General features: G+C 43.3%; 3 protein-coding genes across 5 annotated transcripts in view; all 3 read right to left on the reverse strand.

Annotated features, from left to right (window-relative positions):
- The window catches only part of spata20 (spermatogenesis associated 20), a 37128-nt gene extending 33158 nt beyond the window's left edge, over nt 1-3970 (reverse strand). For 2 of the 3 annotated variants that reach the window (XM_035612605.2, XM_047327805.1), the window contains exons 1-7: nt 3636-3970; nt 2075-2203; nt 1930-1994; nt 1575-1729; nt 1328-1471; nt 257-458; nt 37-167 (exon numbers count right to left, since the gene is read on the reverse strand). In XM_035612605.2, coding sequence (XP_035468498.2) covers nt 37-167; nt 257-458; nt 1328-1471; nt 1575-1729; nt 1930-1994; nt 2075-2203; nt 3636-3850 — 1041 coding nt within the window. In that variant the 5' untranslated portion in view covers nt 3851-3970. Of the gene's footprint in view, nt 1-36; nt 168-256; nt 459-1327; nt 1472-1574; nt 1730-1929; nt 1995-2074; nt 2204-3588 lie in introns of all 3 variants that reach the window. The other variant, XM_047327806.1, reaches the window with a different exon arrangement.
- Nucleotides 3971-4620: 650 nt separating this feature from the next.
- LOC118288073 (PI-PLC X domain-containing protein 1) lies at nt 4621-8154 on the reverse strand. Its single transcript, XM_035613856.2, has 7 exons — nt 7848-8154; nt 7614-7733; nt 6341-6465; nt 6105-6236; nt 5322-5501; nt 5024-5207; nt 4621-4907 (listed from the first exon to the last, which is right to left on the reverse strand). The coding sequence occupies exons 2-7, from the start codon at nt 7723-7725 to the stop codon at nt 4672-4674; spliced, it is 969 nt and encodes a 322-aa protein (XP_035469749.1). The 5' UTR covers nt 7726-7733; nt 7848-8154; the 3' UTR covers nt 4621-4671.
- Nucleotides 8155-9290: 1136 nt separating this feature from the next.
- On the reverse strand, nt 9291-12768 carry LOC118288088 (pepsin A). The gene is made up of 9 exons (XM_035613873.1): nt 12613-12768; nt 12171-12321; nt 11955-12072; nt 10897-11015; nt 10493-10689; nt 10222-10338; nt 9980-10121; nt 9705-9803; nt 9291-9610 (listed from the first exon to the last, which is right to left on the reverse strand). The coding sequence occupies exons 1-9, from the start codon at nt 12666-12668 to the stop codon at nt 9473-9475; spliced, it is 1137 nt and encodes a 378-aa protein (XP_035469766.1). The 5' UTR covers nt 12669-12768; the 3' UTR covers nt 9291-9472.
- Between the last annotated feature and the right edge of the window lie 769 nt (nt 12769-13537).

Consider the following 13537-nt stretch of genomic DNA (forward strand, 5'->3'; position numbering starts at 1 on the left):
CACAAAAATTTAAAATGTCAAAAAACATGTGAGAACCTGTGCCACGTGGTCGTGGATGCCTCCCAGCGCCATCATGCGGAGTGTGTGCAAGGCCATCTGAAGAGCCTCGATCCCTTCTGACGTGGAGCGGTTCACGGACCAGTAAGACATGAGGAACATCAGATTTACTGTGGAGCAAGAAAGAGACGGAGGAAGGTGAGGTCTGGCAGGGGTTTGAATTGGACGAGGTGAACATCCAGAGTTTGTCTGAGTCTACCTGGTGAGGGGAACTTGGGGGAGTCTCGGAAGCCTCCGTAGTCCTCCTCATAAGAATGAGCCAACTGTTGGAAGCAGCGGTTAGCAACATCTGGGGCAAGAGGAGGACTCTCCCCTGGGTTTGCGGCGACAGCCGTGCCTTTCTTCAGAGCTTCGAGGATCCTCTCCCCGTTGGACTCTAGAGCAGGACGGTTGTTCTGCCACTGAGCAACACAAGGCATACTTGTCACATGTAGGGGTGACAGAGATGGTGCAAAGAACAAAGGACATACTTTAACTAGAGAAAGATAACTGAAAATACTCAGGGAAGGTTTGGGTTTGTTGACTTTGTCCTTCTCTGCTGCTGAAATGCCCCACTGATATTACTATCTAACTGATTAAATCTATTAATAAGAAGAAGAAGTGTTGCCTAGAGGAATAGTTTGACATTTTTGGGAAGTACGCCCACTTATTTTCTTGCCAAGAGTGAGATGAAAAGATTGATACCGCTGTCTGACTATTAAATACGAGAGAGTTAACCTAGGTCAGCATTAAGACTAAAAGCAGGAGTGCACCAGCAGCTTTAAGCCATCCAATTAACACCAGTGTTGCACCTAACAGCAGCGTTACGCCACTCCTGGAATATTACCAGGAGAGGAGAAAAAAAACACTTGTTTCATAAGAATACACAATAAAACATATGTGTGAACTTAACATTTGAGAAATCAGTCTTGAAACAAAGCTAGTTGGTATTTCACAGCCACCAGACTTTTGTCCAATAAATGTCATTAATTGTTGTAAATGTCATACTTAAGACTGTAAGCTAGACAGCCATTCTCCCAGCTCATTACTGTGCACAGTATGTATGTGCTTAAACCTCAGGAGCCACTCTGGTGGCAGCAGATACCGACAATCCTCCTGGAAGGGCTGGCTTTGCGAGCGCACAACAACAAAAAATTGCATGTTTGCCTGCTTCACCCCTACTGCAACTCTCCTTCCTCCGGGAAAACACTGAACATGTTGTATCTTTTAAAAAAATAAATGTAAAAATGCTGAGTTTGGAGGTGGTAGGGGGTTACTGTAAGTGACTTACCTGTTCCAGGATTCTGGTGAGGACTGTCTTGAGTCCAGGTCTTCTCCCTTGGTCTCTAGGAGGGAAGTAGGTGCCTCCAATGAAGGGTTTTAGGTCAGGGGTCAACCAAATGCTCATGGGCCATCCTCCACCTCCACTTGTAGCCTACAGACATTATCAATCCAAATTCATGAGACAAGTATTAGCAGAAAGAAATTATTAATGAGAGAGACGTGCGTGAGAAAGTGTAAACCCCATGCACACACACCTGTACAAAGGTCATGTAGACCTTGTCCACATCAGGTCTCTCTTCCCTGTCTAATTTGATGCAAACAAAGTTGTCGCTGAGGATTCTTCCGATTTCCTCATCTTCGAAAGACTCTCTCTCCATAACATGGCACCAGTGGCACGTCGAGTAGCCCACTGTCGTCAGGGAGGGACAGAGAGCCACAGAAAATGGACGGTTCACTTCAGCTCAAAACATAATTTTGTCTAGGTATGACTAATGAGGATTTACAGGGGACAGATAGTATTTTCTCAAACAGAACCACAAGGAAATTCTGAGTCATAAGGCACAAAAAACTAAATGCATGTTAGTACCAGGTGTAAAAGCAGCTTCCTACCTGACAAAAAGATGGGTTTGTCTTCACTTCTGGCTTTGTCAAAAGCCTCTTGTCCCCAAGGATACCTTAAACAAAGATGGTATTAGTCGGTGTAATATCAGCTTATATCAGGACACAGACGTATCTGTAGTTTAGAGTCACTCACCAGTCAACGGGGTTGTGTGCATGTTGTAGCAGGTAGGGTGACCTCTCTTTGGCTAACCTGTTGGTGTGTCTGTGAGGAGCGGAGGACGGGCCCCCATCCCCTGATGCCATGCTCATGAAGACAGACGGACTGGACACACAAACGTAATTATAGTCGTTGCTTATAACACAGTACATCTTCATTCTGTGTACCTTAAGTAGGTCCAGGTATAAGTCTGCTAGAGCAGAATTTTTGTGAATTACCCTAATTAAATAATCATACAGCTCTTGTGCCACAACTTTTCATCATCAGTCCTTATTCTAATTAGGGAATATGACACCCTTGAATGGCCTTTGGACCCCAATGTTCAACTGTCATTAATTGAAATACTGATGCAAATGCAGTATATACTAAAGTCAATGCACTAATACACCAATACTGACCAGACCTATAGTGTGACTGATGTTGACATGGCATGTGAAGGAGCGGTATCCTTCACTGCTCTCAGCAGCACACACACTGTTCAGGACTCCAAGCACTGTAATAATTCACAGGACCACTTTAAAGTGCAATAATTATTCAATTTCAATTGAGTGCAATTACCAACCATGCAATACTTCGTACTCTGCGTGCAATTATTGTTACTGCTGCTATGTAAATAGTATTTATATTTTCTACATCATTTATCTTGATGATGATTATGATGACGATGATGATGATGATAACATATCTTATTGCTTTTTTAAAATATATTTCTGCTATCCACTATCCGCTGCTGTAACACCCAAATGTTTTCCTGCTCTGACTCAAAATGTCTGATGATGATAAAAAAAAAAATCATATTGTGCCATGATACTCAAAAAAAAATAAAACAGATAAGAAAAAAGGGCAAAACATCTATTATCAGTGTAATTTAAACTCCATCAGCACTAATCTTCACTGACAGCCTGCAACCTGGCTAACGCTTAGAGGAACTGACCCGCAACACGTTAACCTGGCCTGATTGCTTTGAGCAGCATGTGCAGTATTAACTGTGCCCATCAGCTGATGCTGCAGGCGCTCGTTCACAGTCGAGCACTGCAGCTGTTAGCCAGTTGGCTATCATGTCCGAACTCCGTTCCAATGTTACAACATTATAAGTGACTTTGCTTCTAATCAAACGTGCAAGCCCCCCAAAGACAAGGCTGACTACAGGTTCCAAATAATAAAACTGTACATTTAAATTCGGCCGGATAGCTACAACGAATGGAGACATATATATTTAATAGTCACACGAAATATAGAAGGTGCTAGCTATAACGTTAGCACAGGACAGGTGGAAACAGCGACGTCGCTAGCTAGGAGTCGGGCAAACTATTGAACATGCTCGGCAGCTTACATAATCTATGCCGAATTGAGAAGTGAGGCATTTCGATGTTTGTGAAATGTATTTGATTACAGACAGATGCCCAAATGGCCGTATTACACGATAGGCACTTGTTAAATTGTATTTTTTTCCTGTGGAATTCCGCGTCACTCGTCTCTCGGTCACTTACAGCTAACGTCAGCAGCCCAGTGGCCGTCGTGGTGGCGGCGGCGTTACCTGAGGCAGCAGGCCGGCTGGGGGTGGAGGAGGAGCGGGGACTTGTCGCCTGGTGTTGGTGGTGGTGGGCGGGGAGTTTGCCTCAAACACCGTATGTTGCCCCCCGAGTTCCGCCTCGTGCCGTCCGCCGGTCCCCAGAGAGCCGCAGACAAAAAGCGCGCAGGCTCAACGTGGCTACTTTGGAACGCCGACCGACGCCATGCGAGTCTTAACATCCTAATCCAACAAAGTGTGTGTGTGTGTGTGTGTGTGTGTTGCCACAGGGGCTCCGGCGGGCTAACGTTAGCCACTTTGTAAACACAGAGCAAGCTAAAAAACTTCCACACGTGAAAGTGACACTTGTGTTGCAATACCATAAATTGACACAGGGTGGCGCACCAAAGAATCAGAGTGTGTTGGTTCTCCCATTAATAATAATAATAATAATAATAATTGTATTTATATAGCACCTTTTAGAAGTAGCTTCACAAAGTGCTTTCACAAAAACATATAAATCGCAGACGATTACAATCAGCATTCCAACAATAACATGGTTTTCCGGTCACATATGTGAAAATAAAGAAAAGATATAAAAAGACGACATCACATGAAAGCAAGTCTATAGAAATGGGTTTTTAAAAGTGACTTAAAAGAAAGGAACAGACTCTGCCAGTTCCAGAGTCGAGGGGCCCTGATGGAGAAAGCTTGGTCACCCTTAGCTTTGAGCCTCGACTTTGGAGCAACTGGCAAAGATCCACCTGACGATCTGAGGCTGCGGGCTGGCTTGTAGGGGATCAGCATTTCATTCATGTAGCTTGGAGCAGGCCCACGCTGTGCTTTAAAAGTAATTAGTAAAATCTTAAAATCAATTCTGAAATGGACAGGGGGGCCGATGAAGTGAAGCTAAAACTGGGGTTATGTGATGCCGTCTATTAAAACCAGTGAGAAGCCTAGCTGCTGAGTTTTGGACCAGTTGGAGGAATCAGTCGTTAAATGACAAGAAGAATGAAAAGACAATTCGTTTTAATTGGATGATCGAAAGAAGTTACATTCCGCCCTATGTTTTCACTTGTCTTGAAAAATTAAGCTGGACAACGGTCTGGACAAAGTCGTCACGGGTCACCACATCCGAGGCGACGATGTTAGCCGTTTTGCCATCGTTCTCCATCCACTGCAGCAGCTCGGGCAGACTCCTCAGTATCACGCTGGCGAAGTTTTCCCGGGGGCGAAAGATGTACCTGAGTATGCCAGCGTCTTCCGGCAGGGTCAGGTTCAAGCCACATACGAAGAAACCTGCAGGTCATGGGATGGGAAGTAGGGGGGACACACGTTAAGGTCAGCAGTCGTCACCTGGCCGTGGTTGAACGGTGCACCCAACCTGGTGGGCTGCGGGAACAGAGAGAACTCACACTGACAAGGCCTGGCTGTTTCCAAAACCCGGCGGAGTTCCGTTTCAACTTTTCCAGGGTCCATACTGTCGCCATAGTAATAAGGTATTTTACCCCACATCTCAGGGTGCTGATTTGCAGGATAATCATATGAAACTATGACGTTTCTGCCTTGGTCCCAGCAGCTCTTCAGAGTGGGGATGTCCTGTTGACATACATTGAAAGAAGTTACCTCGGAAGTGGTATAGGTTAAGTTCTTTTTTACTTGAAAGCACAGCGTTCGTAACGATGAGTCACGCGTTGAGTGATTGAAAGATACCGAAGTCTTAACCACTCTGTGAAGGAGTCTGGCTCCAAACAAGGTCTTGATGAGATTGATGAGATGGATGTGTAGCTGCTCTTCAATGTTCCTCTCAAATCCTTTAAAATGCGACAAGGCCAGGATGAGGATCTCTTTGGGGTGCCTCTCTGCCCAGTCGTTTATCACCTTGAGAACTGTCTGATCACAATGGCAGAATAGGACTTTGTAATACAGCTGTTATATGTTCTCATTTATAATGCTTTTAATTATTGGTATCATACGTTTTTCAGTTGGTATTACTTATTTAAAAGAAAGCTCTTATTTCACCTCGGGATCATTTTGATTCAGTGAATAAAAATGTTAATACATGGTCAAATATCAAAATGAACTCAAATGTGGATTCTTTTTGAACTTTTCAATGTCCAGGGCCATATAACAGGTCTGTTCTCAATTAACACATAAAGTAAAACCTCCTGTTTGTGTAAAATATTTATCAGGCATTATTGGTTTTGATTTTTCCAATTAAACTGTATAGAAGTGACAGTATATGAGAATACCAAGAGAGGGAAGACATTATGCAGTTTAAATAAGCAATGGAAGTTATGTAGTTGCATATTTACAACAAAATATTTTTTTTATTTGTATATTATATTGTCTAAAAATATGGAATAACCCCTTAAAATACGAACCCAAAGTTCATGACACCTCTGACTTATGATCCACGAAGGGGGATTTAACCCTAAAATCACTTACGTGAGGGGAATTGTTCTCGTGATTATGTTTAACATTTCATTTCTATACCTCCACATCCGTCCGCGTGTACAGCCCATGGTAAAAGCAAAGCCTCGCAGGGTCGGTGTTGTTTGGCTTGCAAGCAATCCTCAGGTCAAAGTAGCGAACTCCTGCATCCAATTGCTTTACGATGGGCTCCTCCTGCAACGCAAGCCAGCACAACACTCAACATCGTCCTCACTATTCCTTAAATATGCTTAAAATACGTTCAGGGCTGAGAGGTTATAAATATAAACTGGCCTTACCTGAGTTGCTGCCCACGTGTGCACAATTTTACGTACGCAATAAATCTCGCTAAAGCTCTTCAGTCTATCAGGCTCTATGATAGAGGAGTTGATGTCCAAATCATAGCTCATTGAGTCATGGCTTCCTAGGAATTACCACACACACACACACACACACACACACACACACACACACACACACACACACACACACACACACACACACACACACACACACACACACACACACACACACACACACACACACACACACACACACACACACACACACACACACACACACACACACACGAGGACTGTCAAGTGAAAACCATATATGTACAAATGCAGTGATTTAAATCTTTAGCAGCGCCAGCAACGTGGACGGCAATGTTGATCTGTTGGTTGGCTGGTCGGTCCAACACTTTAGTCCAGACTGAAAAATCTCAACAACAATTGGAATTGCCATGAAAATGTTGGAGACATTCATTGTTCCCAGAGGAATAATTGTAATAACTGTGGTGATCCTATCACTTTTCCAATAATGCCACACAACGTCGATATTTTATGGCCTGTAGTGAAATGTTGTCATTGATTACAGTTACATTGATCCAGAAGTCCATGGTGGAAGATTAGTAATGGTTTTGTTGATCCCTGGACTTTTCCTTCACAGCTGCCATCAGGTCAGAGTTTTAATTTGTCCAAAAACTTTTGTTCATGACTAGCCGGTGTGTAATGCTAATTAGCTAATTCTAACTACGAGAGTTAACTTTTCCAGTAAAACCTCCTCAAAGGCTCAATGTGCAGGATTTAGTGGCATCTAGTGGGGAGGCTACATATTGCACCCAACTGAATACCCCAAACTTAGTCCTCCCCTTCCAGACGTGTAGCAGATGTGCAACATGGTGAAATCCGTGGGAGAGGACCGGCGTTAAAGGCGATATAAAGGGCTCATTCTAAGTTAACAAAAACAGAACAGATCCTCTTTTCAGGTGACTGTACACTTATGAAAACACCATTATGACTATTGTATTTCGTATCCGCCAACCGATCCCCCTACATCCTACACACTGGACCAACAGCAAGCAGCTGCATTGTCAGCATGTTACATTTGTCATCCTCTCAAAATAATGTACATATAACATTTAAGCCCCATTGGCAAATGTGTTTTTTCTCAAAGGTGGTTTTCACATGACAGTGACGATATAATGATTTTAGTTTCATAAAAATAAGCAAAATGTGTTAGCTGTTATGTAGCAGCACTGTAAGAAGTCGCACACTGTTTCCTACATACCTGGTATGGCCAGATTAAAGAGAGGAACGTTGTGAAGCTCAGCTGGCAGCTGTGACATCCAGTCCGAGTAGCTTGTGACTTGCCCTGTCCCTTTGCCTTTGTTCGCAGACATCTCAATTTCTACATAAGACAAACTCAAACTGTAATTACAATCTTTCACACATGCGATGGCTGTAACTTACAGTAAACTGGTTGTCAAGAAACCCCAGACTTAAAAAGAGGAACACCACTTACTCTTGTATGGTAATCTACAGCCCTCCTCAAGTTCTTTCCTTCAGATTCGACAGTGGGATCCAAGGTGTGACGCGGGCAATGGTCTTTTTACGCTCATTAGACAACTGCGGTGTGCATGTTTCATGAGTTGATCCTGTGGCGCTCCGGTATAGGAAGGACAGTGGTGTACAGTATCTACTGTGGTCATACAGGTTTGCCAGGAAGTATTTGGTCAATGACAATGAAAGTAAATTCTCGCAAGACTTCCTCATACCATTAATTGCCATTAATGCCTCTTGCTGTGCGGTGACGGTGCTGCGCCACCAAAACATAATAATCTAAATGTGTTAGTGACAAGTGCTCCATACTGGCTCCAGTAAATTTCCACTCACCCCACCTCTGCTCTTTCTGCCAGCCAGCCACACCCACCTCATTATTTCATTCCCCTCACCTGGTCTCTCAGCTGCATCTCATCTACAATCAGACCCAGTATATAAGCCTCTCCAGTTCACAGACTCAGTGCCAGACTGTTCTTTGCATCAATGACAGACTTTCCAGTGTTTGGACTGATTTCCCGGCTTCGACCCTGCTTCACCCCGACTTCCCTGCCCCGTCTCTGCCATGGTAAACACCTCTGCCTTCTGCCCCCGACTACGAGGTTTGTCAGTGTGTTTCTGGAGCACTGTCTGCCTGTCTCCTCGGCGGCCTGGCTTCACCCCGTACCTGCTCTTCGTCGTGAGTTTCCAGCCATCAATGCGGTGGTTTGCCTCATCTTACAGACTCTAAGCTGGGTTACACCCCGGCCGTCTGGACTGCTCCCGGGTGCCTGCTCTTCCGCCTGGTATACGCTACAAGCTGCAGTTAGACTGTTTTCTCTGCTGGTCTGCTGCAATAAAACATAACGCCAACTCTCCCTGTGGTGTACTGCTCTTGGGTTCAATTCCCCCCGTTATAACAGTAGTTGTTCCTCTGTATCTTTTGCCTTTTTTTTTTTTTTGTCTGTTTGTGGAAAGCCTTGCCTGGATGCTTACTGCAACCTCTCCACAGGGGAAAAATGTATAATACGGCATACAATTAGCCATGTGAGCTATGTGCATACAGAATTCTCTTGGGTTTTATTCATGTGATTGTCCTCAGAACAAATCACACAAAGCTATATTGTGTCCTTGCCTGACATCCTGACTCTAGTCAAACGAATGGGGCAGTTTTCCACACAAGGCTCAAGATGACAGGGGGAGCTAGTTTGAAGCAGGATCTGCTATTCAGAAAATACAGTTGGGTTCAGGATACTACAGGTCCACAGTTATGTCAGTCGGCTCTGATACTCAGCCTCTTCGCATGCACGTTATATTTGTAGCGTCTTCGAAACAAAGGATGCGTTTCCCTGGTGCAATCTTAAATACGATAGTAGCTTACTGATTTAAAGTCCATTATGGTACAATTTAATGACAAAAACACTTCAAATGGATTTATCTTTTTATTGGATTTGAGAAAATGTAATCATTTATAGGACAAGGAAAAGATTTGTCTCAAGCATCATATATTAGTCATTAGAGCACTGGAAAGTCCTGCTATTTTACTAGTATACATTTATAATTGTTGCATGGCTGTGGTCTCTGATTGTCTCCAGTTGAACTTCAGGTTGATTATCTAGCCCGGGCCAGACCCACCATATTCTGGGCTCTGTTGAAGATGGAATAGTACTGTCTGATGAAGACATCGCCCAGGATCCACAGGTTGTCACCTCCGTTGCCGAAGCCGGTGCTGCAGCCGTAGTATTGGGACTGTGGGAGGGTTGGATTCATGAGAAGGGTTTCAGATGGAAAGGAGGTATTGAGAGACGAGGAAGTACTGAGGGGGGGAATAATAAACACTTACCTGACGGACGTAGGCGGAGGCTGGGAGGGTGAATTGCTGTCCGTGGATGTGGAAGGTCAGATCAGGCATTTGGCTGATGCTGTTACAGTTGACAACGTACTGAGAGCAGAGGGAGAGAGACAAACATTAACAGACTCAAAGAGCACCAAGATTGAGTTTTACTGTTCAACTTTTAACACAGTGTTGTACACTCGTACACTGTTTTTGTTGTATTACTTAGTGTGACTTCAGTTTAACCAGAAAGTTTTTTTTTTATTTTTTTTTTATGCACTTACGTTTCCATTCTGGCTGGTAGCTCCCACTCCTCTGTTGATGTTGCTGATGCTGCTCTGGGGTCCAACGATCAGAGAGGTACCAGTGTCCACGATGGCCTGGCAGCCGCCATTGCAAGCCACCACCTGACCATTGACAGTAACACTGAATGGGAGAGAGTAAAGGCAGACATCAATCACTCTTGGCTGTTTTTATCACCTGGACAATCTCTGGTTAGCTGCCAGAGGAACTGTGTTTTTTTTACCTGTCCACTGTGATCTGCCAGTACAGCTCGTTGGAGAGGGGAATCCAGGTGATTGGGCCATAATAGTGGTTGGGGTCAACATCACCGAAGGTCACCACACTACCTTGCTCAGAGTTACTACAGCGGAAAGCGAGAAAGTACCGATGAACTTACTTAAAATCTTTCACCACCTCGGTTGTTGCAAAAGTTTGTATAGAAAAAGTTATAGTACTGCATATCTGAAATATCTTCTTCCCTACATAGGAATACTGCAAAATTACGGCGTCCTTACGGGCTCAGGTACACGGAGAAGAGGTCCTGGTTGACGAGGCCTTCGGTCATCATGTTGTCAAAGACAGGTGTAGCGCCGGAGGCAGACAGGCGTGGGTAGGCCAGACCCAAGATACCATCGGCACGCATATACTGCATGAAGGGAGCTTCGCTCTGACTCAGGCCGAAGACCTGGTTCTTCACAGCGAGCCCACCCACCTGCGAGCCACATCAAGACAGCGCATGAATTCAAAATCGTCTAAAACTACGGCAGAATCTTCAAAGTTGTAAAATGAGCGGCTCCTTCTTTTGCTTTTTTTTTTAAGTTTGATGCCCTTTTGGAGCAACAAACTTATATGAACTTTTTAACCATCAGGGGAGTTTGAAGTGATATTGCACTTGTACATTTGATCATTTATTTCTCACCATCACAGTGTCGTATCCAAGGAAGCCGGTCATGCTGCCGGTGCCATATTGGATAGTGAGGGCTCTGCCGTTGTTTCTGAAGGTGCTGCTCTGGCTAGGGTTAAACTTATCATGGTTGTCTAGGAGGTTTGAGAGGTGCAAAAACATATATTAATATTTGCTCATACAGTGTAGATTTATTTTAATTTTTTTTGCACCTCAGCAGAAGTCAAACATTAATAAAGGGGCCTTCAGTGGAAATAAAGAAAGCAAAGTAAAAATTCATAAACATTTAAGACAATTTGATCACATTTTTACTTGGTTACCCTACTTAGCAAACACACATTAATGATTTAGACACTATAGTGAACTGTATGCAGCAATAACGGGAATTTCAAAATGTGAGGTGCTCAGTGTTAATTTCCACTGAGTTTTACATAATTGTCATGGTACAGTTATGAATTCTAATCTTTCATTTTCAGTCTGATTTGATGTAGGAAGATCCTAGCTACAGTATATCTAAACTTGGGAACACCTAATAGTAGAATGTTTAGAGGACTACCTCTGTTCTGCCCACAGGGGTCAAACGGTCTTTAATGCCAATCTATATCCACAACCCTAACCTTACCCCTAACTCTTCCCCCTTGGATAAGGTGAGGTTTGAACATAACTCATTTGTAAGCCTAATCTGTCAAACTTAGATGGTCCTACGGTCTGTGTTCTCTTATACAGTAGAGGTGAATCTTGACCCCTCCTCAGTCTAGTATTATTTCAGGTTCTTATCCTCTTGTCTGGCATTTAGTTCTAACCCTAGTCATTCTCAGTCCTAGAAACCTGTGAATTCTGCCTCAAAACTATCAGATCACACGCCCTTTTTTGTCCGTCTTTGTCTGTGATCTGCTTTATTCATATATTCTGACAAAATTCTGAAATCTTTCAATAATATCTTGTGCCAACTGGCAACCACTTTAATCAGTCAATGTTGTAAATGCCTACAAATGAGAGGAAAAAGGAGACTTAAAACATTCTTTCTTAAACTGTTTTAAAACAATCTAACGTGCGTGCACAGTTTTACGTACTGCAGGCTGCACTGTTGCAGTAGATGGAGGGCACCCACAGGTTAGAAGAGCCGGTGTCGAAGATCACTTTGAAGGACTGAGGAGGAGTTCCAATGGAGATGACTCCATAGTAAGCCAGCTGGAGATGAAGAGGAGATGAGAAGATCATTCATGACCAACTGAATCAGCCGTTTGTCAACGTCGGTGTGTCATAAGGCTTTAGCCTCTGTCACTCACATCAGCATCATTGGTCATGGGCTGGTCGCCCACAGCAAAGCGCTGGTCAAACTTGGCCATGGGGTTGTATGGGTACTTGAGCCTGTACTCCTCCCACAGACCCTGCTCCTCCAGGACCTCCCTGGCAGTCTTGCCCTTCTCCAGAGGGATCCTAGGATTCACAAAAAAGAGCAACTTTTATTCTGTTTCTTTCAGTTACATTTAGAAGTCTCTGCACGTCATGTCCTTCCTCTTAAACCTCTTATTACTTGCAAATGCGGAAACCTATCCCACCTAACCCATACTCCTTCATTAAGTTCAAATTTTCTCCTGGGCACAGTACATGAATAAGGCCTGACAGCTTCTAATTCAAGTGTGATACGTGTCGGTGGTCATTTCAGAGTAGCTAATGAAGGCTTAGGTTTGATGAAAATTCAAAAATATGGTGCTCCAACTAACTTACTGGACAAGGCACTCGGACAGTGCCACCATGGCACACACAGCGAAGACCCACTTCATTGTCACGGTTCTGCTGTCAACTGTAGAAGATAATGTATCTCAGTGGTGCAGAACAGCAAATCAGACTCATGTCACTGAGGTGATACAATACAATGATATTACAGAAATACTGCACCTGTGTAGGAGTATACTCACCTGTAGACTCCCAAATGTGAGTGCCTACAGAGAGGCATGCATCCTTTTATACTGGTGGACTGACATTTTCCCATTGCACAATGATAAGGTAAGGCAGACACACACACACACGCCACAACAAATGATAAGTAAAGATAAGTAATGGAAAAAATATAATCACTGACCTCAAACCAATATCAGTAACGTGATTAAAAGTAGTAACACAAACTTATACAATAAACTTGCATAGCGGCAGCATGGTATAATATTTGTATCCACGTTGAAGGTGCAAGGTCGTAGGTGAATGCAAAATGGTGTAAAGTCATGAAACAGTTCACTTTTTGAGTGTTAGCTTAGTTTGCCTTTGCACATCTTTTTACAGTTCTCTTTTACTCTACAATTAAATATTAAATCTGTGTTGTATAAATATCTGTGTTTTATTGTGTTTTGGCCATACTATTGCATGCATGTTATTTATATATTGTGAACTGGTATAAAAAACCCAAAATTGTATATCACACAAACCTTAATGCATTAATCTCATTTCATATAATACCCACAAACACCAGTCAGTCACCTTAGCGTTTGGTCTCAGCAAAAACATGTGTGCGTTATATCATGTATTTACTCATTTATCAAGCCCTTTTCCTTCAGATAAGTAATGATAGAAATGGCTGCTGATAAAGTGTTCACAAATGAACGTCCGCTACATTCAAGCCCTTGCCAAACAAGTTTGCAAAATACAGATAATGCCT

This window comes from Scophthalmus maximus, chromosome 16 (genome assembly GCF_022379125.1).
Source record: "Scophthalmus maximus strain ysfricsl-2021 chromosome 16, ASM2237912v1, whole genome shotgun sequence".
Lineage (NCBI taxonomy): Eukaryota > Metazoa > Chordata > Actinopteri > Pleuronectiformes > Scophthalmidae > Scophthalmus > Scophthalmus maximus.

Excerpts from the sequence above, each read along its gene's own strand:
- LOC118288088 (XM_035613873.1), bottom strand. The coding sequence starts at position 12,668 with ATGAAGTGGGTCTTCGCTGTGTGTGCCATGGTGGCACTGTCCGAGTGC. Across the intron at positions 10,339-10,492 it reads TTCTCCGTGTACCTGAGCCC|TAACTCTGAGCAAGGTAGTG; the intron begins GTAAGGACGCCG and ends TTTCCGCTGTAG. Across the intron at positions 9,611-9,704 it reads CCTCCGCCTACGTCCGTCAG|TCCCAATACTACGGCTGCAG; the intron begins GTAAGTGTTTAT and ends ACCCTCCCACAG.
- LOC118288073 (XM_035613856.2), bottom strand. The coding sequence starts at position 7,725 with ATGTCTGCGAACAAAGGCAAAGGGACAGGGCAAGTCACAAGCTACTCG. Across the intron at positions 5,502-6,104 it reads ACACGCGGACGGATGTGGAG|ACAGTTCTCAAGGTGATAAA; the intron begins GTATAGAAATGA and ends CATTGTGATCAG. Across the intron at positions 5,208-5,321 it reads ACAGAGTGGTTAAGACTTCG|GACATCCCCACTCTGAAGAG; the intron begins GTATCTTTCAAT and ends GTATGTCAACAG.